Source organism: Sus scrofa, chromosome 6 (genome assembly GCF_054392235.1).
Source record: "Sus scrofa isolate SSC_HxYL_T2T_F1_AM1 chromosome 6, Sscrofa_HxYL_maternal_Yorkshire_Landrace_v2.0, whole genome shotgun sequence".
Classification (NCBI taxonomy): Eukaryota; Metazoa; Chordata; class Mammalia; order Artiodactyla; family Suidae; genus Sus; species Sus scrofa.
The window spans coordinates 56,809,784-56,830,803 of NC_139388.1; the positions used below are offsets into that span (position 1 = coordinate 56,809,784).

General features: G+C 43.8%; 1 protein-coding gene across 1 annotated transcript in view; it reads left to right on the forward strand.

Annotated features, from left to right (window-relative positions):
* Window positions 1–21,020, forward strand: part of ARHGAP35 (Rho GTPase activating protein 35) — a 129,438-nt gene that overhangs the window by 40,495 nt on the left and 67,923 nt on the right. Inside the window, exon 2 of the mRNA XM_021094622.2 lies at window positions 2,627–6,497. Within this exon, the coding sequence (XP_020950281.1) occupies window positions 2,814–6,497 (3,684 nt within the window). The 5' untranslated portion in view covers window positions 2,627–2,813. The remainder of the gene's footprint in view (window positions 1–2,626; window positions 6,498–21,020) is intronic.

Below are 21,020 nucleotides of genomic sequence, written 5' to 3' on the forward strand. Positions count from 1 at the left end.
GTTGCAGACGCGACTCGGGTCCCGCGTTGCTGTGGCTGTGCGTAGGCCGGGGGCTGCAGCTCCGATTCGACCCCTAGCCTGGGAACCTCCATATGCTGCGGGAGCAGCCCAAGAAATAGCAAAAAGACAAAAAAAATAAATTAAAAAAAAAATAACAGGAGTTCCCGTCATGGCTCAGTGGTTAACAAACCTGACTAGCATCCATGAGGACACAGGTTCGATCCCTGGCCTCACTCAGTGGGTTAAGGATCCGGCATTGCCATGAGCTGTGGTGTAGGTTGCAGATGCGGCTGTGATCCTGAGTTGCTGTGGCTGTTATGTAGGCCGGCAGCCGTAGCCCTGATTAGGCCCCTAGCCTGGGATCCTCTATATGCTGTGGGTGCGGCCCTAGAAAAGACCAAAAAAAAAAAAAAAAAAAAAAGCAGCCACGAAGGAATATCCTGTACACTTTATCCAGATACACCTGTAGTTAGTATTTTTTTTTTCTTTTTTCTTTTTCTTTTTTTTTTTTTCGTCTTTTTACAATCATACCCTAACAGCATATGGAGGTTCCCAGGCTTGGGGTCCAATTGGATCTGTAGCTGTTGTTATGCCACAGCCACAGCAATGCCAGATCCAAGCCATGTCTGCGACCTACACCACAGCTCACTGTAACACCAGATCCTTAACCCACTGAGCGAGGCCAGGGATTGAGCCTGCGTTGTCATGGATACTAGTCAGCTTTGTTTCTGCTGAGCTGTGATGGGAACTCCCACTTTGCATTCCTACTCTCTCTCAATGTATAGATGTAAATTTTTTTGGACCAGTGATATACATACAAGTATTTCCCTCTAAATACTTCAGTGTATATTTCCTGAGTAGGGCTGTTTTCTCGAAGATAGTTATACACTACTTCATAAATTTACATTGATAAAATACTTTTATCTAATTCCATCAGAGTCCAGTGCTATTAATTGATCTAATGATGTACTGTATAGCCTTCCTCCTCTGTCCCTGCACCCTCCCTACAGAATTCAGTCTAGGATCAGATATTGCATCTAGTTATGAGGTCTCTGTAGCCTCCTTTAATCTGGAATATTTACATAGTTACTCTTTTTTTTTGGCCACTCCAAGGCATATGGAGTCCCCAGGCCAGGGATCAGATCCGAGCCTATGCTGCAGCTGCAGCAATGCCATGTCCTTAACCTACTGTGCTGGCCAGGGTATCAAGCCTATAACGTCCCAGCACTCCAGAGATGCTGCCGATCTTGTTGCGCCACAGTGGGAACTCCTTTCCGTAGCTACTCTTTGTCTTTATGACACTGATTTTTTTTTTTTTTTTTTTTTAAGTTCAGGATCCCCCCGCCCCATGGAACCTTGCTCATTTTGTGTTTGTCTGATGTTTCCTTGTGATTAAATTGAGGTCATGGATACTAGGCCATTGTACTACATAGTGATATTGTATCTTCCTGGGGTATCACATCTGGAAGCACATGATGTCCTTCTCATTCTCTTTGATGATAATTTTCTTTACTCAAAACATTGCCCACTATCTCCACTGTATAATTAGTGTTTGTTTTTCTTCCCTTTGCATCTAACAAGTAGTCAGTCATATGAGGAGTGACAGCTCATTTCCATGCAAAATTCTGCTCCTAATCACAACTTCCCCTCTAAATTTAGCATCAAGTGATGATTTTTTTTTTTTTTTTTTGGCTGCACCTGTGGCATGTGGAAGTTCCTGGGCCAGGGATTGAATCTGCATCACAGCAGCAACCCAAGCTGTTACAGTGATAACACTGGATCCTTAACCCGCTGCTCCACAAGAAAACTCCCAAGTGGTGATTCTTGTCTGATCCACTATTATAAACTCAAGTTCTTATTTTCTGCAAAGGATTATAATTCATTACTGTGCTTAATTATTTGATGTTCAAAATGGCCCAGATTTGACTAGTGGATTCCCCTTCAAAGTTGGCTCCTGTGTCCTAGTGAGGTGCCCTGTGATTTTTTTGAGCACTTCCTTCCTTGTACAATAAGATGTTCTTGGCTTGTATTGTACTAACCTTGCCTTAGCCTGGAATCAGCCATTTTTCTTTCTTCCTTCCTTCCTCCGATCCTTCTTTCCTTCCTTTCTTCCTTCCTTCCTTTCTTTGTTTCTTTCTTTATGTGTGTGTGTGTTTAGGGCTGTACCCACGTCATAAGGAAATTACCAGGCTAGGGGTCCAATCTGAGCTGCATCTGCCACCTACACCACAGCTCAGCAATGTTGGATTCTTAAGCCACTGAGCGAGGCCAGGGGTCTAACCTGTATTCTCATGGATACTAGTCTGGTTCATTACCGCTGAGCCATGACGGAAACTCCTGGAATCAGCCATTTTTCCATGGAGCTTGCAAACCCTTGTTTTAGCACTTGGCACAGTGCTCACTTATATGTGTCTTCCTTCGTTAGATGATATTGTACCTCTCTGAAGGTACATAGGTGTCAGTCTTATTTGCTCTTATATCTTCACCCAGCTTGAGCCCTGGTGCGTTTGATGTTTACCATAATTATTTGTCCAATAAGAAAATTGATTTTTGCTATCATTTGCTGATTAAAATTGGGTTTGAAATTATGATGCTGATAGGTTTTCTTTTTCCCTCCCTTATCTAGGAAGAAATGTTGGCTATTTGGCGATGAGAAGTAGCGAAAGCTGACCTCGTACTGGTGTACAAACACTACGAGACCTTAACACCTTGGCTTCGGGCTGCCCCACTTATAATGTCAGGAAGCCATTGGGTCCACTGGAAAACACTAATCTGATCTTGGAAGTGGCTGATCGTGGCAGGATGTGTCGACAATGATGATGGCAAGAAAGCAAGATGTCCGAATTCCCACCTACAACATCAGCGTGGTGGGATTGTCTGGGACGGAGAAGGAGAAGGGCCAGTGCGGCATTGGAAAGTCCTGTTTATGCAACCGCTTCGTGCGCCCAAGTGCTGACGAATTTCACTTGGACCATACCTCTGTCCTTAGCACCAGTGACTTTGGTGGGCGAGTGGTCAATAATGACCACTTTCTCTATTGGGGAGAAGTTAGCCGTTCCCTGGAGGATTGTGTGGAATGTAAGATGCACATTGTGGAGCAGACTGAATTCATTGATGATCAGACTTTTCAACCTCATCGAAGTACGGCCCTACAGCCCTATATCAAGAGAGCTGCTGCAACCAAGCTCGCATCAGCTGAAAAACTCATGTACTTTTGCACTGACCAGCTGGGGCTGGAGCAGGACTTTGAGCAGAAACAAATGCCAGATGGAAAGCTGCTAATTGATGGTTTTCTTCTTGGTATTGATGTTAGCAGGGGCATGAACAGGAACTTTGATGACCAGCTCAAGTTTGTCTCTAATCTCTACAATCAGCTTGCAAAAACAAAAAAGCCCATAGTGGTGGTCCTGACTAAGTGTGATGAGGGTGTTGAGCGGTACATTAGAGATGCACATACTTTTGCCTTAAGCAAAAAGAACCTCCAGGTTGTGGAGACCTCAGCAAGATCCAATGTAAATGTGGACTTAGCTTTCAGCACCTTAGTGCAACTCATTGATAAAAGTCGGGGGAAAACAAAAATCATTCCTTATTTTGAAGCTCTCAAGCAGCAGAGTCAGCAGATAGCTACAGCAAAAGACAAATATGAGTGGCTGGTGAGTCGCATTGTGAAAAACCACAATGAGAATTGGCTGAGCGTCAGCCGAAAGATGCAGGCCTCTCCTGAGTACCAGGACTATGTCTATCTGGAAGGGACTCAGAAAGCCAAGAAGCTTTTTCTCCAGCACATCCACCGCCTCAAGCATGAGCATATTGAGCGCAGAAGGAAGTTGTACCTGGCAGCCCTGCCGTTAGCTTTTGAAGCTCTTATACCCAATCTAGATGAAATAGACCACCTAAGTTGCATAAAAGCCAAAAAGCTCTTGGAGGCCAAGCCAGAATTCTTGAAGTGGTTTGTTGTGCTTGAAGAGACACCATGGGATGCCACCAGCCACATTGACAACATGGAGAATGAGCGGATTCCCTTTGACTTAATGGACACAGTCCCTGCAGAGCAGTTGTACGAGGCCCACTTAGAGAAGCTGCGGAATGAGAGGAAAAGAGCTGAAATGAGAAGGGCATTTAAAGAAAACCTGGAGACTTCTCCTTTCATAACTCCTGGAAAGCCTTGGGAAGAGGCCCGTAGTTTTATCATGAATGAAGATTTCTACCAATGGCTGGAAGAATCTGTATACATGGATATTTATGGCAAACACCAAAAGCAAATTATAGACAAAGCAAAGGAAGAGTTTCAGGAGTTACTTTTGGAATATTCGGAATTGTTTTATGAGCTGGAGCTGGATGCTAAGCCCAGCAAGGAGAAGATGGGTGTCATTCAAGACGTTCTGGGAGAGGAACAGCGATTTAAAGCATTACAGAAGCTCCAAGCAGAGCGTGATGCCCTTATTCTGAAGCACATTCATTTTGTGTACCACCCAACAAAGGAGACATGCCCTAGCTGCCCTGCCTGTGTGGACGCTAAGATTGAGCACTTGATTAGTTCTCGGTTTATCCGACCATCTGACCGGAATCAGAAAAACTCACTCTCGGACCCCAACATTGACAGAATCAACTTAGTGATCTTGGGCAAGGATGGCCTTGCACGAGAGTTGGCCAATGAGATTCGAGCTCTTTGTACAAATGATGACAAGTATGTAATAGATGGTAAAATGTATGAGCTCTCCCTTAGGCCAATCGAAGGGAATGTCAGGCTTCCTGTGAACTCTTTCCAAACACCAACATTTCAGCCGCATGGTTGTCTCTGCCTTTACAATTCAAAGGAATCTCTGTCCTATGTGGTAGAGAGTATAGAGAAGAGCAGGGAGTCCACCCTTGGCAGGCGAGATAATCACTTAGCCCATCTCCCCCTGACCTTAATTTTGGTGAACAAGAGAGGAGACACCAGTGGAGAGACCCTGCATAGCTTAATACAGCAAGGTCAGCAGATTGCAAGCAAACTTCAGTGTGTCTTTCTCGACCCTGCTTCTGCTGGCATTGGTTACGGACGCAATATTAACGAAAAGCAAATCAGTCAAGTTTTGAAAGGACTCTTAGACTCCAAGCGTAACTTGAACTTGGTCAGTTCTACTGCTAGCATCAAAGATCTGGCTGATGTTGACTTGCGAATTGTCATGTGTCTGATGTGTGGAGATCCTTTTAGTGCAGATGACATACTCTTTCCTGTCCTTCAGTCCCAAACCTGTAAGTCTTCCCACTGCGGAAGCAACAACTCTGTTTTACTTGAACTACCAATCGGACTACACAAGAAGCGCATTGAACTGTCAGTTCTTTCATACCATTCCTCATTTAGCATCAGAAAAAGCCGGTTGGTCCATGGATACATTGTTTTTTATTCAGCCAAACGTAAGGCCTCCTTGGCTATGTTACGTGCCTTTCTCTGTGAAGTGCAGGATATTATCCCCATTCAGCTGGTTGCACTCACTGACGGCGCTGTAGATGTCCTGGATAATGACCTGAGTCGGGAGCAGCTGACTGAGGGGGAGGAGATTGCTCAAGAAATTGATGGAAGGTTCACAAGTATCCCCTGTAGCCACCCCCAGCATAAACTTGAGATCTTCCACCCATTTTTTAAAGATGTGGTGGACAAAAAGAACATAATCGAGGCTACTCACATGTACGACAACGCTGCGGAGGCCTGCAGCACCACAGAAGAGGTGTTTAACTCCCCTCGGGCTGGCTCTCCACTCTGCAACTCAAACCTGCAGGATTCGGAAGAAGATAGCGAGCCGCCTTCTTACAGCCTGTTTCGAGAAGACACATCACTCCCCTCTCTCTCCAAAGACCATTCTAAGCTCTCCATGGAACTGGAGGGAAATGATGGGCTGTCTTTCTTCATGAGCAATTTTGAGAGTAAACTGAACAACAAAGTACCTCCGCCAGTCAAACCAAAGCCTCCTGTCCATTTTGAAATTACAAAGGGGGATCTGTCTTATTTAGACCAAGGCCATAGAGATGGACAGAGGAAGTCTGTGTCTTCTAGCACCTGGCTACCTCCAGATGGGTTCGATCCTTCTGATTATGCTGAACCCATGGATGCTGTGGTCAAGCCAAGGAATGAAGAAGAAAACATATACTCCGTGCCCCATGACAGCACCCAAGGCAAAATCATCACCATTCGGAATATCAACAAAGCCCAGTCCAATGGCAGTGGGAATGGTTCCGATAGCGAAATGGACACCAGCTCTCTGGAGCGAGGTCGTAAGGTATCCATTGTGAGCAAGCCAGTATTGTACAGGACGAGATGCAGCCGCCTGGGGAGGTTTGCTAGTTACCGAACCAGCTTCAGTGTGGGGAGCGATGATGAGCTTGGGCCCATCCGGAAGAAAGAGGAGGATCAGGCATCCCAGGGCTATAAAGGGGACAATGCTGTCATTCCGTATGAGACAGATGAAGACCCGCGGAGGAGGAATATTCTTCGCAGTCTAAGAAGGAACACTAAGGTAAGACACAAGCTTAGGAATGAGTCATAGGAGTGTCTTGGTGTCCACAGTGTCTTGGTGAGAGTTCATTGATGGTGATGATTTTCAAGGGCAGCTTATTCTGGTAAAATGTGTGTGTGTGTTTTTACTCCTTGTTTGACTTAGCGTAAAAGAGTAGGCAGTGTCTCAGATAACTACTACTGGTAGCTCTCTCAAGTGGTGAGGACCTTGGATAGATAGTCCGAAATGTTTTTGTCCAAAGCAGTAATTAGGTAATTATCAAAATGAGCAGATCATGTAGAACTTCTCAGTGTCCCGACAAGTAGCCAAGCCAGTGACGATACGCTTGGTCTTTCTTCATTGAACACCAGAATCCAAAATCACGTGCCTCGGTCTTTGACTGCTAAACAAGCATTTTATCCATATACCTGTAAAATTCTTCTTCCCCTTGCTGATGTGTAAAGGTAGCTACATTGGGAATGTTGGATGCCTATTTTATTTGCACACATAAATTAGTGAAAGCTCTTCAAGTACATAAGATAACCTTGCCAATGCAAGTTATAAATTTGTCCCATATTTGTAAAATTGGAGTGCCCTCCAGCTCCTTAAGTGAGTTCCTACTACTATGAGTGAGAGCTTCAGATTTAATTTAGGGACCACAAGTGGGGCAGGAAGGGGGAAAAAGTAAATCATGCATGTTAGGAATGTCAGGCCTCTGTCGGATGTAGAGGAAAGAGTCCCAAATACAGCAGCAGAGGAAGTCCTTATCTTGTGTGGAATTGCGTTGTGCAGGGCAGTGTACCTTGTCCTCTTGGACTTAGGCTTTGACACAGGAAAAGTATTTCCCAACTTCTTCTCTTTTCCCATTTAGAGTTGGAGGAAATACCCATTGTGTTTCAGAAAAAGACATCTTGGTCACCACAACAGAACTCTGCTAGGGAGTTCCCACTGTGGCTCAGCGGGTTAATGGTCCAGCTTGTCTCTGTGGAGGCACCGGTTTAATCCCTGGCCCAGCGCAGTGGGTTAAAGGATCCAGCATTATGCATGAGCCCTCCCCCAGCACTGGTATACAGCCGGGTTTCTCTACCTTGAAAGCTTTTGCTCCTCTCCCTGCTGTGAAGTGGCAGAGAACAAAGCCACTTGTCTGAAAGTGTTTCAGAGAACTTTGGAAGAAAGGTTGCCCAAAACGTAGAAGACGTATTAAATCAGAAGGATCTAGAATCCAGGCTGTTGTGAGAGCTGACAATTCCATTGTAAAATACCATCTGGAGGCCAATTGTGCAGCTCATGCTGGTTAAGAGGGCCCTTGAAGATAGAGGAACATGGCGCCATGGAAAACCTTTTCACTTTGTATTCCCTGCGAGCATGGCATGCTCCTCAGTGTGACATTGGCCAGAGCTTCTAGAATTTTCTTACCTATGCAGTTTCAGAAAAAGCAGGGCAGTATCATTGTGGGTTCTGTTCTGCTCCCATTCTGAGCTGAATATTCATGAATATCATAGGCATTCTCCTGTTTGATTTCCCCTTGGTTTGTTTTTACATTTATATTCCGTCATCTACCTTCAGTATTTTGTTCTCCAAAGATTACCAGTGGGCAGACCCATGGAAGACAGTTCTTATTTAGAAAGCCGGAAAGTAGCCTGACCAGCCCCCCAGTATTTCCCCGGAGCTCTCCTCTTTAATACCAGAATCCAAACATTTTGGATGTTTAGACTTGCTTCTCTTCCTCCTCCACTCCCAGTGAAGTCTGTTGCCAGCACAGCTGATCTAAATGCTGACAGTTTTCTAATTGTGGGGGTGTTTGCACACCTGGGAATTAGGAAGATGGCATAATATCACACTGTGAATCATAACTATTTTCCTGACTTCCAGCTACATTTTTTGTTTGGCTCTGCCCACGGCATGTGAAAGTTCCTGGGCCAGGGATTGAACTCTTGACACAGCATCAGCCCAGGCTGCTGCAGTGACAGGGCCAGATCCTTAACCAGCTGAGCCAAAAGAGAACTCCTCCAGCTACCTTTTTCTTTTATAATGACCATGCCCTCAGCACATGGAGTTCCTGGGCCAGGGATGAAATGGGAGGTGCAGCTGTAATTTATGTCCCACTTTTGGCAACACCGTATCCTTTAACCCACTGCACCAGACAGGAAATTGAATCTGCATCTCCACGGCAACCTGAGCTGCTGCAGTCAGATTCTTAACCCACTGCATCATAGTGGGAACTCTTCTAACAACTTTTTTTTTTTCCTTCTCCTTTTTAGGGCTGCCCCTGTGGCATATGGAGGTTCCCAGGCTAGGGATCAAATTAGAGCTACAGCTGCTGGCCTGCACCACAGCCACAGCCACGTCAGATCTGAGCTGAGTGTGGAACCTACACCACTGCTTACGGCAACACCAGATTCTTAACCCACTGAGTGAGGCCAGGGATTGAACCTGCGTCCTCATGGATCATAGTCAGATTCGTTTCCATTGAGCCAGGATGGGAACTCCTAACGACATTTTTAATACTGTTGAAAATAATACTTTTAAAATACATACCCAAATAAGCTGTGCTTTAAAGAGTATGCTCAGCAGAAAACAGCTGGTTACAGTGAACCTCTGAGGTAGCTGCCTCCATGCTGTCATAATGAGCACTTCCTTAACCTAGAACTTCCTTATGCTGGGTGGCTAGGTCATCATGCAACAAGTGATCGACTTCCCATCTATATTAGTTATTATGGGCCACACCTCTTCAAGTCAGATAAGAGTGATACCTCTGGCCCAAGAGCAATAGCGTGCCAGAAGTCATTTAGGAGTATCCTTTGGAAAGAGTGAGTAAAAGGTGAGGCTGTCTTCTTCCTGACTTGGAAGATGGTGCATAGCTGCTTTGTCATCCTAATGCAGAGATAAGCAAAGCCTTCATTCAGTTCCCTGTTGGAGCAAACCTCCTATTGCTGCCTTTAAGAAATCAGACTGACACTTGTTTTACTGGAAAAGCAAGATACCATGGAGCAGAGAATGCCAAGCCAGCCCCTACATGGGGCATTTGGCCTTTGATTTTTTTTTTTTTGGCATGACAAAGCAGTACAGTATTTGAAGTGAGGGGTGAACCAGTTGGTAATGGAAAACACACTTAGTCCCTCTTGCATGCCAGACATCACTGGGGAAATGGCACTGATCCTTCTTGCCCAGACCTTAGTGCCCAGTCGAGGCAGCAAGACCTGCACAGCCTCTGAAAATAGGTAGTCTGCCTAGGAGGGCATGGGGAGAGGGGCTGTGTTGGGGCAGAGCAGAAATCCTGTGCTGGATGTTGTTAAGGTGGTATCGTCTGTGGCGATTAGGCGCTCAGGCTCTAGGAATCAGGGGACCTAAAGTCAAATCCCAACTCCTCCACTTCCTTGCTGGGCCTTTAGGCACATGATTCACCTCTCCCAACTCCCTTTTGCAAAAGGGGCGAACGTAGTAGTGGCACCTTCCTTGTATGTTATGAGAAATAGAATGAGATTATGCTTGTAAAACACTGAGCATACTGCATGCTGTATTATTATTGTTTAACTTGACCTTGGAAAATAAGTAGAACTTAAGTGATGTGAGGTAAGGAAAGGCTTGAAGGAGAAAATAAGCATGTTGTATTGAAGGAAAGGAGAAAACTGCTCTGGTCTAGCTGAGGGCTTGATGGACCCACATTGTCCCTACCTTTTGTATAATTTTTAACCCCCTGTGTTACTTAGCTGCTTTCTCAGCCCTCATCCTAGCAGCACCCCTAACAATAATAACAATAGGAGTTCCCGTCTTGGCACAGTGGCAACTAATCCGACTAGGAACCATGAAGTTGTGGGTTCGATCCCTGGCCTCACTCAGTGGGTTAACGATCTGGCGTTGTCATGAGCCGTGGTGTAGGTTGCAGATATGGCTCGGATCCTGTGTTGCTATGGCTGTGGTGTAGGCCAGCAGCTCCAGCTCTAGTGGGACTCCTAGCTTGGGAACCTCCATGTGCTGTAGGTGTGGCCCTAACAAGCAAAATAATAATAATAACAACAACAAAAAGTTGTGCTCTGGGTACTTGTGTGATGTAGGTAAAGAATTGCTTGGCGCCCTTGGCTAACTTGTTAGATTAGCTCCTTACTGTAAAATTGAAGTTGGAGTAAGGGAATCGCTTTCCTTTCTACTAATGAAAGTGCAAACTGTAAAGCTGATTCTCATTCTGGTTCCTTTTCCCAGCTGAACCATTAGCAACTCACCCTCATAGTGGGAGCCTTCCGCACTCAGCTGAATGAGATTGAAAATCTACGACTGCACTTCAGTGGGGTCCATGAATAGATGCTTTGTCTGTGAAGAGGTGTCGTTGCACATGGTCTCTGTCTCACAGTGCCATGCGTTTGCAAAGATGAGATCAGGACCAGCAGGGTCTTAATTTGAAGCCAAAAAACAATCTGGGGTGCCTTGCTCCACAAAATGTGCTCTTTGGGCAAGCCCAAATTGCTGAATTTAGTGTGCTTGACCACAGATGTAAAGGGAAGATATTATTGGCTATTTACCCTACTATCTGTTGTGTTCTTATTTTGTGTTTAAAAAAAAAAAAAAAAAAGACAAAACAGAATGATAAAGAAAATCTTTCACTTACTGCAACCACATGACAAGACAACCTATTGAAAAGCAAACCAATTCAATCACGCATTGTTTGGTCTATAAGGCACCAAGTAACCAGTTTGACAGTTTGTGTCCCCCCCAGTGAATTGGCTTATTTCATTGGATTCAGTGAATTGGCTGGTTGTTGTGGCTTTGTGTGGACACAGCTCTCATTTTGTGAGGCCTAGAACAGAGTTAAAGTCTCTAGTGTGAATAAAAACCAGCTGGGGAATTGGACTGCTCACTCCCTAGGGAGGGATGTAGCATTTTGACAGACAAGCTGAATGGTATGAAATATGAGCTCTTTGTAACCTGCTCAGGAAAGGCCCTCAGTGTTTGCTTCAGAAAAGACCATTTCTACTCAGCTGTAAGGCCAAATAAATACCTTGGTCTTAGAAATGGTGTGGGGTTGCAAACTTGACCTTGGATTTTCTGATTTCCCCAGAGAATTTTATCTTTTAAAAGAAGTACTTTTGCTCCAGAGCACATGTTCATACAGTCTTTTTTTTTTTTTTTTTTTTTTTTTTTTTTTAAGATTTTATTTATTTTTTTAGGGCCGTGCCTACAGCATATGGAGGTTCTCAGGCTAGGGGTCCAATTGGAGCTGTAGCTGCTGGTCTACACCACAGTCACAGCAACTTGGGATCCACACTGTTTTTGACCTACACCATAGCTCACAGCAACACCAGATCCTTAACCCTCCAAGCAAGGCCAGGGATTGAACCTGTGTCCTCATGGATGCCAGTCAGGTTTGTTAACCGATGAGCCATGTCGGGAACTCCTATTTATTTATTTATTTGATGGCCATAACCACGGTATGTGGAAATTTGCAGGCCACAGATTGAATCTGAGCTGCAGCTGCAACCTCCATTGCAACTGTGGCATCACTGGTTCCTTTAATTTACTGCTCTGGGCCAGGGATTGAACCCTCACTGAGGGTTAACCCACTGAGCCACGGCAGGAACTCCTCATTCATTCTTTTAGGAAGGAAACATTCAACTCAATGCATGGGCATTGGTGAGCACTTATATGCCTGGCATTGTGCTAAGAAGCATATGTGTGGTCGTTGTGTTCATCTAGTTTACAGTCACAGGGATGGTAGATTTTATACATGTATTTATGTGCATTTTGAATGGTAGCAGAGAAGAGGTACAGGGTGCTAAGAAATTACATAGAAAGGAGTTTTATCCTCAACTAGGATATCTGGATAAGCTCCTCAAGAAAATGATATATAAGGAGTTCCTGTCATGGCTAAGCAGAAACAAATCTGACCAGCATCCATGAGGATGCAGGTTTGAGCCCTGCATTGCCGTGAGCTGTGGTATATAGGTCGCAGACGTGGCTCAGATCTGGCATTGCTGTGGCTGTAGCTGTGGTGTTGGCTGGCAGCTGTAGCTCCAATTAGACCCCTAGCCTGAGAACCTCCATATGCCCCGGGTGCAGCCCTAAAAAGCAAAAAAAGAAAAAAGAAAATGATATATAAAGCTGAGACCTAAAGGGTGAAACAGGCAAAATCAGTGTAGATGGAGGCTTCCTTTTGAGAAAACAGTATGGAACTGGAGCTGTCTCTGTATACATGGCATATGCAGAGACTTGAAAGAAATCTAAAGTGGCTACTGCAGAGAGTGAGGGAGAGCCAGGCTGAATAACAGGGAGCTGCAGATCCTATGTGAAGGATTTTGTACTTTCCTATATTTATTGAATACCTACTGTGTGCCAAGTACAATACCAGGTATTTTCACATCAATTTTTCATCTCTTTCTCAGTCCTAATGAAGAGATTTTTTTCCCCCCGCCACAGAGTGCAATGGCTTGATATGGGGTCCCAGTTCCCAGGCCAGGGATTGAACCTGGGCCACAGCAGTGAAAACACCAAGTCCTAACCACTAGACCATCAGGGAACTCTTTTAATGAAGTGATTTTTAAATCCTGGTTTTAGAGATGAGGAAACTGAGGCTCAGTGCAATTAAACACCTTACCCAAGTTAGTGTCATGACTAAGTGGAGGAGTTGAGATTTGGGAACCCCATTTTCCTGACTTGCACTTCCAGTGATTTTTTATTTCTTTTTTTTTTTTTTTTTTTTTTTTGTCTTTTTGCCATTTCTTGGGCTGCTCCCGCGGCATATGGAGGTTCCCAGGCTAGGGGTCAAATTGGAGCTGGAGCTGCCAGCCTACGCCAGAGCCACAGCAACGCAGGATCCGAGCCAAGTCTGCAACCTACACCACAGCTCACGGCAACGCTGGATCCTTAACCCACTGAGCAAGGGCAGGGACCGAACCCGCAACCTCATGGTTCCTAGTCAGATTCGTTAACCACTGCGCCACGACGGGAACTCCCCAGTGATTTTTTAAAGTCCAGTCTCCAAGAAAGATGGTGATATTCCATAGCCAGGCACACATTTGGACCACTCCATCCAGTCAATTTGTTCATTTTGGACATAGGACTTTGGTTGTTATCTAAAAACATCTATTTCCCCACACTGCCCTCTAAGAACAACATGGTGCTCTTCGTTTCTAGCTTCAGTGTCTACTTAGTAGAGGACAAAAAGGCATGGAGACACTGAAATAGCAACTGGAAAAATTGTTTTGGACTGGTGTCACTCGTTTCTTAGTTTATTTTAAGCCGAAAGAACTGCTGTAGTTTGTTTTTTTTGGTGACAAAAATAGTCTATCTTTAACTATCTGCCTTAGTTTACAGCACACCTGTTCTTAAAAAAAAAAAAAAAAAAAAAAAAATTACAATAGGCAACCCAAATCTATTTTTCAGAGAACAGAGAACTGCTCTGATCTTCTCTAAGCCAGTTTGTTCTCCTCTACCACCTAGTGATACTGAAGTATCTTTGTAGGAACTCAGATTATTTCTTTTTTTCTTTCTTTTTTTTTTTTTTTTTTTTTTTTTTTGGCCGCTCCTGCTGCATATGGAGGTTCCCAGGCTAGGGGTCAAATTGGAGCTGTAGCCACCAGCCTATGCCAGAGCCACAGCAACCTGGGATCCGAGCCACATGTGCAACCTACACCACAGCTCACGGCAACGCCGGATCCTTAACCCACTGAGCAAGGGCAGGGACCAAACCCGCAACCTCATGGTTCCTAGTCGGATTTGTTAACCACTGCACCATGACAGGAACTCCCAGAACTCAGATTATTTCAACCAAGTCAGGAATTACCTCTACTTCCACGGAGTCTAGATTGAGTGTTGAATTCAGGCAGGAATGTTTATAAACATTTCCTAGAACTAGTGGACCCTCTTCTCTGCTTAACTCCCTATTGCATTGGTCATTCGTTCTGAGAAAGCAACAGGGATTGACCCAGATTCATACCTTTAGAGACCAAAAAGCTATGGTCTTGGTTTATCTGGGGCCTATGAGGGGATGACATACCTCTCTTTTTGCATCATGCAAGAGGGAGGGTCAGGGATGCTAGGAGACTTTGTGCTACTTCCTGTTTCATCCCTAAATAAAGATGCTCCAAGTTGGTGAGTGACTGGGTCATAGCAATAACTGCAGGCTTGAAGGAGACAAGGCTAATAATAAGTACATTTATGCTTTCATAATAGACTTTGCCAGTAAGAACAAATCCACCCTCAGGTTTTCTCTGAAATGTGGGCTTAGATTTTTTTTTTTCAGAGCCAGAGGGGGAGCACCAGTCAGCCAAGAGTACATTTGGGGCCTGAGCAAGGAGCTTAATTGAAAATGTCCTGTTGAAGAGGTGTTGAAAATAGAGAATTACCACCAAACTGAAAGCTGTGATGCTGGACTGTAGAATATGGTAAAGCACTTCAGGGGAAACCCAGAGTAATGTAGGTTATGGAATCTTTTTGTTTTCCTAAGGTTTCTACCAGTTATGGTTTAGTCCAGGGTGTTTGACTACACAACTTGGCAGACCATCTGCCTGATCCTCTTGGGCTCTGCTTCTATCAGTTTCACTGTCAAGAGGGAGAATTGCCCTATTCAGAGGACACTGTCCCTATTCCAGTGGGGACATTCTGTATATGACATTCCTCCTGAAAAAACAAAAAAACTTTATTAGGTGTGTTACATGTGTAAGGGTATTTATGGAGATAGGAGAGCATATTTGAGGTTGATAGTTTTGGATCACTAAATAGCTGTGCCTGCTGTTTCCGTAGAAGACAGAGTATTCTTTGTCCAGAAAAGGTGGCTGACCTCTTCATTGAAATCATGGGAGACTCTTTTTTGCTTTTGTGGCTCAACTGGTACTTATCTGATATCTAGGTCACCTTCACTTGCTGTGGATATATATCTTCTCTTACCAGTTAGAGTGTAAGTTCATTGAGGGTGAGAGATTTGCTGATATTTGCTTTGCTGCTAGTTTGTTATGTAGCCTTAGGTATAATTCATTAAAAGGGAAAAACACCTAGATTCCTACACTCTAGGAACTTAGGCCATTAGGAAAATGGTCATATGCGCATTGTTGATGACTCTCCCTTGATCACTACTCACAGAGTGATGCAGGAAACTTATTACCTCATCTGTTTTTTATTTGTTTGTTTGTTTTGCTTTTTAGGGCCTCACGCAGGCATGTGAAGATTCCTGGGCTAGGGGTTGAATCGGAGCTACAGCTGCCGGCCTACCCCACAGCCACAGCCACATCAGATCTGAGCCGTGTCTGCGACCTGCACCACAGCTCACGGCAACGCCAGACCCTTAACCCACTGATTGAGGCCAGGGATCGAACCTTCGACCTCATGGTTCCTAGTCAGATTCGCTTCCGCTGCGCCACCATGGGAACTCCTCATCTGTTTTTTAAAAGGGAGTCTGTGATACAGTGTTGTCAGTATGAATAAGACATTCTGAAGCCCACCATCTCACATCCTAGTAAGAGCAGCACAATGTTAGCAGAAGAAAAAAATACTCTGTACCCACAGAAATACTCCTCCGTCTTAGCTAAACTTGAAAAAATATAAAGAAACATTGGCCTTGTACGTTATTGGAAACTTTTTAATTCAAGAAATTGATTGTCAGTCACACCTCAGGCTCTGGAACCTGGTTATCTTACAGGCTGATAGAAGGGGTCCTTCTCTTAGCTGTTTCCTAATCTTTAGCTGCCATTCTAATCTTATTCTTGCCCCTGTGGACTTGAAGGAACTATGGAGAGGACTTACTATCCCATAAGCAGATGGCAGACATCTTAACTCTGCCAGAGTCAGGAGTTTCCCCTTTATGCTCTTTCTTGTTTCAGAAAGGCCGAGAGGCCAGAGGCAAATTCCAGTCACTGTTCTCCATGGCGCAACACTGGCATAAACTATTGGGTTCATTTCTTTATTTCCTATGCCACCTGATTAGTATCAAGACTAAGAATCAGGCGTGTTTTTAAGGACACTATGAAGTAAAGAACAATGGACTGTATTATTCATTCCAAAAATACCTACCGAGGAATTCATGTTGTGGCATAGCAGGTTAAGAATCCTACCAGTATCCATGAGGATGATGATGTGATACCTAGCCTCACTCAGTGGGTTAAGGATCTGGCATTGCTGCAGGCTGTGGCATAGGTCGCAGACTCGGCTCCGATCTGATGTGGCTGTGGCTGTGGTATAGGCTGGCAGCTGCAGCTCTGATTCGACCCCTAGCCCCAGAACTTCCATATGCCCCAGGTGAGGCCCTAAAAAGAAAAAAATCTATTCAGAGGGCAAGGTGAAGTTGATTTTAACTGATGCAGCCCTCTGTTTGTGTCAGCGGTGTTTCATCATGGAGATGGTTTATGTAGGGGAAAGAACATGGGGCTTTGGCATTCATAGATCACTGGCCTCTGAATCCTGGCTCTCTCAGTGCTGGGTGTGAATCTCTGTGAGCCTCTGTTTTTTCATTTGTAAAATGAAGTTAGTAACTGTTCCCTTGAAGAGTGGTTGTGAGGTTTCAAATAACTGTGCAGAGCACCCGGCACAGTGTAAATGGCCACGTTTGGTTAATCACTGTTATCTTCCATTTTTGACCCAGCCAGACTCCAAACTTAGAGGCACAGATGTGTAGATTGTTCTCAGGGCTTGATTTCTTTGGCTAGACGCTTTTTGCAGTCCAGTCTGTTAATGAGTGTCCCCAGAAGAAGATGGATGTTGGGATGGTGTTACTTTCTTCTCTCCAAGGACCTGCTGCTAACAGAGTGCTCCACTGACTCCCTAATGAGTGACACATGTCTGACCTGGGACTGAGACATCTGCCAGGCTACTCAGAAGAATGGCATTTCCATCTTGACAATTGCCCCGTAACCCTTCAGATGCCTGAGGTGGTGCTTGTCCTATCAACAGTCTAGCCCAGTTCTTGGCATGCACCACAAAGTCTGATTTCCTTCTTAAAAAGGTTTAGAGTTAGTTATGCAAGAATCCCTGCCTGATTTTTTAATACCCTAAAGAGGTTTCAGTTAATTCAAGGAAGTATTTTGACATTCTGTAAAGCAGAGTTTGTTTAAATCTTAGACAGAATGAGAATGAATACACATGTCATTCAGCAAGGGGATTTGATGCCAAAGCTTACTCTCTGTTTTATAAGAAAAAGTACTGATCTCAGACTCTTGGAGGTGAGAGGGATGAGAACAGTTCTCTCGCGTAGCCTTCCATCCAGCAGAATCTCTTTGCAATGAGAGTGGAACATAGGTTGCAGCCTTGGCTTTGATTACTTACAGAGCAGTCCTTTCCTTCTTAAACAGCGGGGGTTTGTTTTTTTAAATTTCTCTGGTCAGATTTACCTCTTTGTCTTCTCTCTCCCAAGAGTCTTGACTGTACAAAAGAATCTGTTCTTTTTCCAAGAGATAGTCCTGTAGCTTTTTGAAATAGCTGTCAGAGTATCCCATTCTTGGCTTGTCCAGCGTAAAAATCCCTGGTATTTTACGTGAGTCTTCATTACCTTTAGACATTCTTCAGATTGGCAGTGTACCCTTAATCATTTATTTGATCATTTATTCATTCTGTGTATCCTAAGAACTTTCAGAAGGCATTGAGCTGCACTGGTTAAGAGTGCAGGTTTTTGTTTTTTCTTTTTTTTTTAATTTATTTTAAATTACTCAAATGAATTTATCACATCTGTAGTCGTATAATGATCATAACAATCTGATTTCACAAGATTTCCATCTCACAGCCCAAGCACATCCCCCCACCCCACAAACTGTCTCCTCCAGAGACCATAAGTTTTTCAATGTCTGTGAGTCAGCATCTGTTCTGCAAAAAAGTTCAGTCTGTCCTTTTTTCAGATTCCAAATGTCAGTGAAAGCATTGGATGTTGGTGTCTCATTGTATGGCTGACTTCACTTAGCATGATAGTTTCTAGGTCCATCCATGTTGCTAAAAGTGCTGGTATTTCATTCTTTTTAATGGCCGAGTAATATTCCATTGTGTATAGGTACCACATCTTCTTGATCCACTCCTCTGTCGATGGACATTTAGGATGTTTCCATGTTTTGGCTATCGTAAATAGTGCTGCAATGAACATTGGAGTACGTGTGTCTTTGCGAGTCGTGGTTTTCTCTGGATAGATGCCCAGGAGTGGGACTGCTGGATCAAATGGTAGTTCTATGTTTAGTTTAGTTTTCTGAGGACTCTCCATACTGCTTTCCACAGTGGTTGCACCCATTTACAATCCCACCAACAGTGTATGAGGGTTCCTTTTTCTCCACACCCTCTCCAGCACTTCTTGTTTGTAGACGTTTTGATGATGGCCATTCTGACTCGTGTAAGGTGGTACCTCAGAGTGGTTTTTATTTGCATCTCTCTAATAATGAGTGATGTTGAACATCCTTTCATGTGTTTCTCAGCCATCAGTATGTCTTCTTTGGTGAATTGTCTGTTTAGATCTTCTGCCCATTTTTTGATAGGGTAAGAGTGCAGGTTTTGTAGTCAGAACTGACTTGGGGCAAGTAACTGAATTGTTCTGGGATTTGGCTTCTTCATCTATAAAGTGGAGTTTTAACACCCTTACCCACAGATCTTTTGTGGGTCTGGAATGAAATAATACATATAAAGAATTTAAACACGGCTCTAGTACTTAATTAGTATTCAGCTGATGGAGGCTGAATTTTCTAGCCAACTTAGATTGTTAAAACATACCCCATCATCTTGTTTTCTAGTATTGAGAGGGTGGAGGGAGTATAAGATTAAAATATAATTTATCGTCTGGTTGCTAGAACTGTGGTCAGAAGGCGTTATAGTGATTAGAAATAGCTTCTTTGCAGCTCTCTTAAAGTTCCTTTTTTTTTTTTTTTTAAATTCCTTTACAACAGTTTATTTGGAAGCCTCAAGGTGCTATTGAAAAACAATACTATTGTTATGTTAGTTTTGACAGACCAATTCTGCCTCATTGATTTTGGCCAAAAGAATGTCACTTAAATCCAGATGGTCTTCCTTGTGTATTCAGATTCTGCAGCTAATAGTTGAAATGGTGTGGCATTTTTCAGGGAGAACTTTGCTTGACTTATTGATATCTGGTTGCTGCACTGTGTAACAATAGAAAACACCCCCTCTCTTTCCTTTAGTAACAGCTCACATTATTGGGACTTGTATACACTAGGCACTGAACCATTTCTAGTACATCACATCATTTCACCCTCAGGAGCACCTCGTGAGGAGGGTACTGTCCCCAGGATGCTAAGTCACGGAACTTGTCAGAATTCAACACCAGGACTGTTCGATTTGAAAGCCTAATTTTTATTTATTTATTTATTTATTTATTTATTTATTTATTTTGCCATGCCTGTGGCATGTGGAAGTTTCCGGGCCAGAGATCGAACCCATGCAGTGACACCACCAGATCCTTAACCCAATGCGCCACAAGGGAACTCTTGTGAAAGCTTAAATTCTTCATGTTGTGCTCTGAGTAGAAGATGCTAGGGAGAGAGTCTAGATTGTTTACATTGATTTCATGTGAAGATAAAATCATTAATCATTAATTGTTTTCCTTCTTTGGTTAAAAAAAAAAGTCTGTAGTCAGAGCCCAATTGTCTCAGGCGGTCTATAAGGGAGACAGCAGCAGTACCACCCTCAGGCAACCTGAGAGAAGAGTCACTGGTTTTACCAGAAGTGGGTATATTTCAGTGACAAGGGCGAGAGACAGGCTGCGTGGAGTACACTTCCTTCCCTGGGACTCAGATCCATTGACATTGCCTTGCAGTGCCCCATACCAGATCTGTTAGCAGGCTGTGTGAGGACTGGATTTCTCTTGCCTCGGAGTTGTCATTTCAGATAATGTCAGCCAGCAGCCCAGAAATGCCCTGGTTCCTTCTTTCATGTATTTTTTTTCCTCAGCTTTTCTGGTTTGCCCAGGAAGTCCTCAGTGAATCTCAGACTAAACAGGAAGTGATTTCTTTCCATATAAAGGGGTACCAGAAAGAATGAGGGTGAGCTGTCCCCTTTAGCAGATTTTATGCAAAGATCCCTAAATACTCTTAAGTTTATATGTTGGGCATATCTGTAAATAAACCTGCCTTTCTAAATTGAGCTTGTTAACTTAGACATGAAACCAAATTGCTGAGATTCTCCTGGGTCCTAAGTGGACCTTGATTCTGGTTACCCTCCTCTTCAGTAGGTATTTTAACAAAGGGCCAAAATGTTTGGAGTATTTCTCTCGCTTTAGGGAATTTACCATTTGTTTAGAGCATTTTTTTCCCTCATATGATCTTCAAAATAAAAGGATTGAATAATTTTGGAACAAAATATCTCAATAATGTTTATGAGCATGGGCTTGGGAGTCAGACCTTCCTGGGCTTGAATCCCAGCTCGATCACTGACTAGCTGTGTCATTTAGGCATGTGAGACCTTTTTTCCTTGGTAAAATGGAATGTTGTAAATTTTAGCAGAAATAATATCTAGGATTTGCTTGGCACATAGTAAGCTCTCAAGTAGTTGTCACTGCTGCTGCTACTCCTGCTACATGAGGAAGGTGACCGCTGGGAAGGAAAAGACAAAGAATGATCTTATTTGTCATGTCTGATT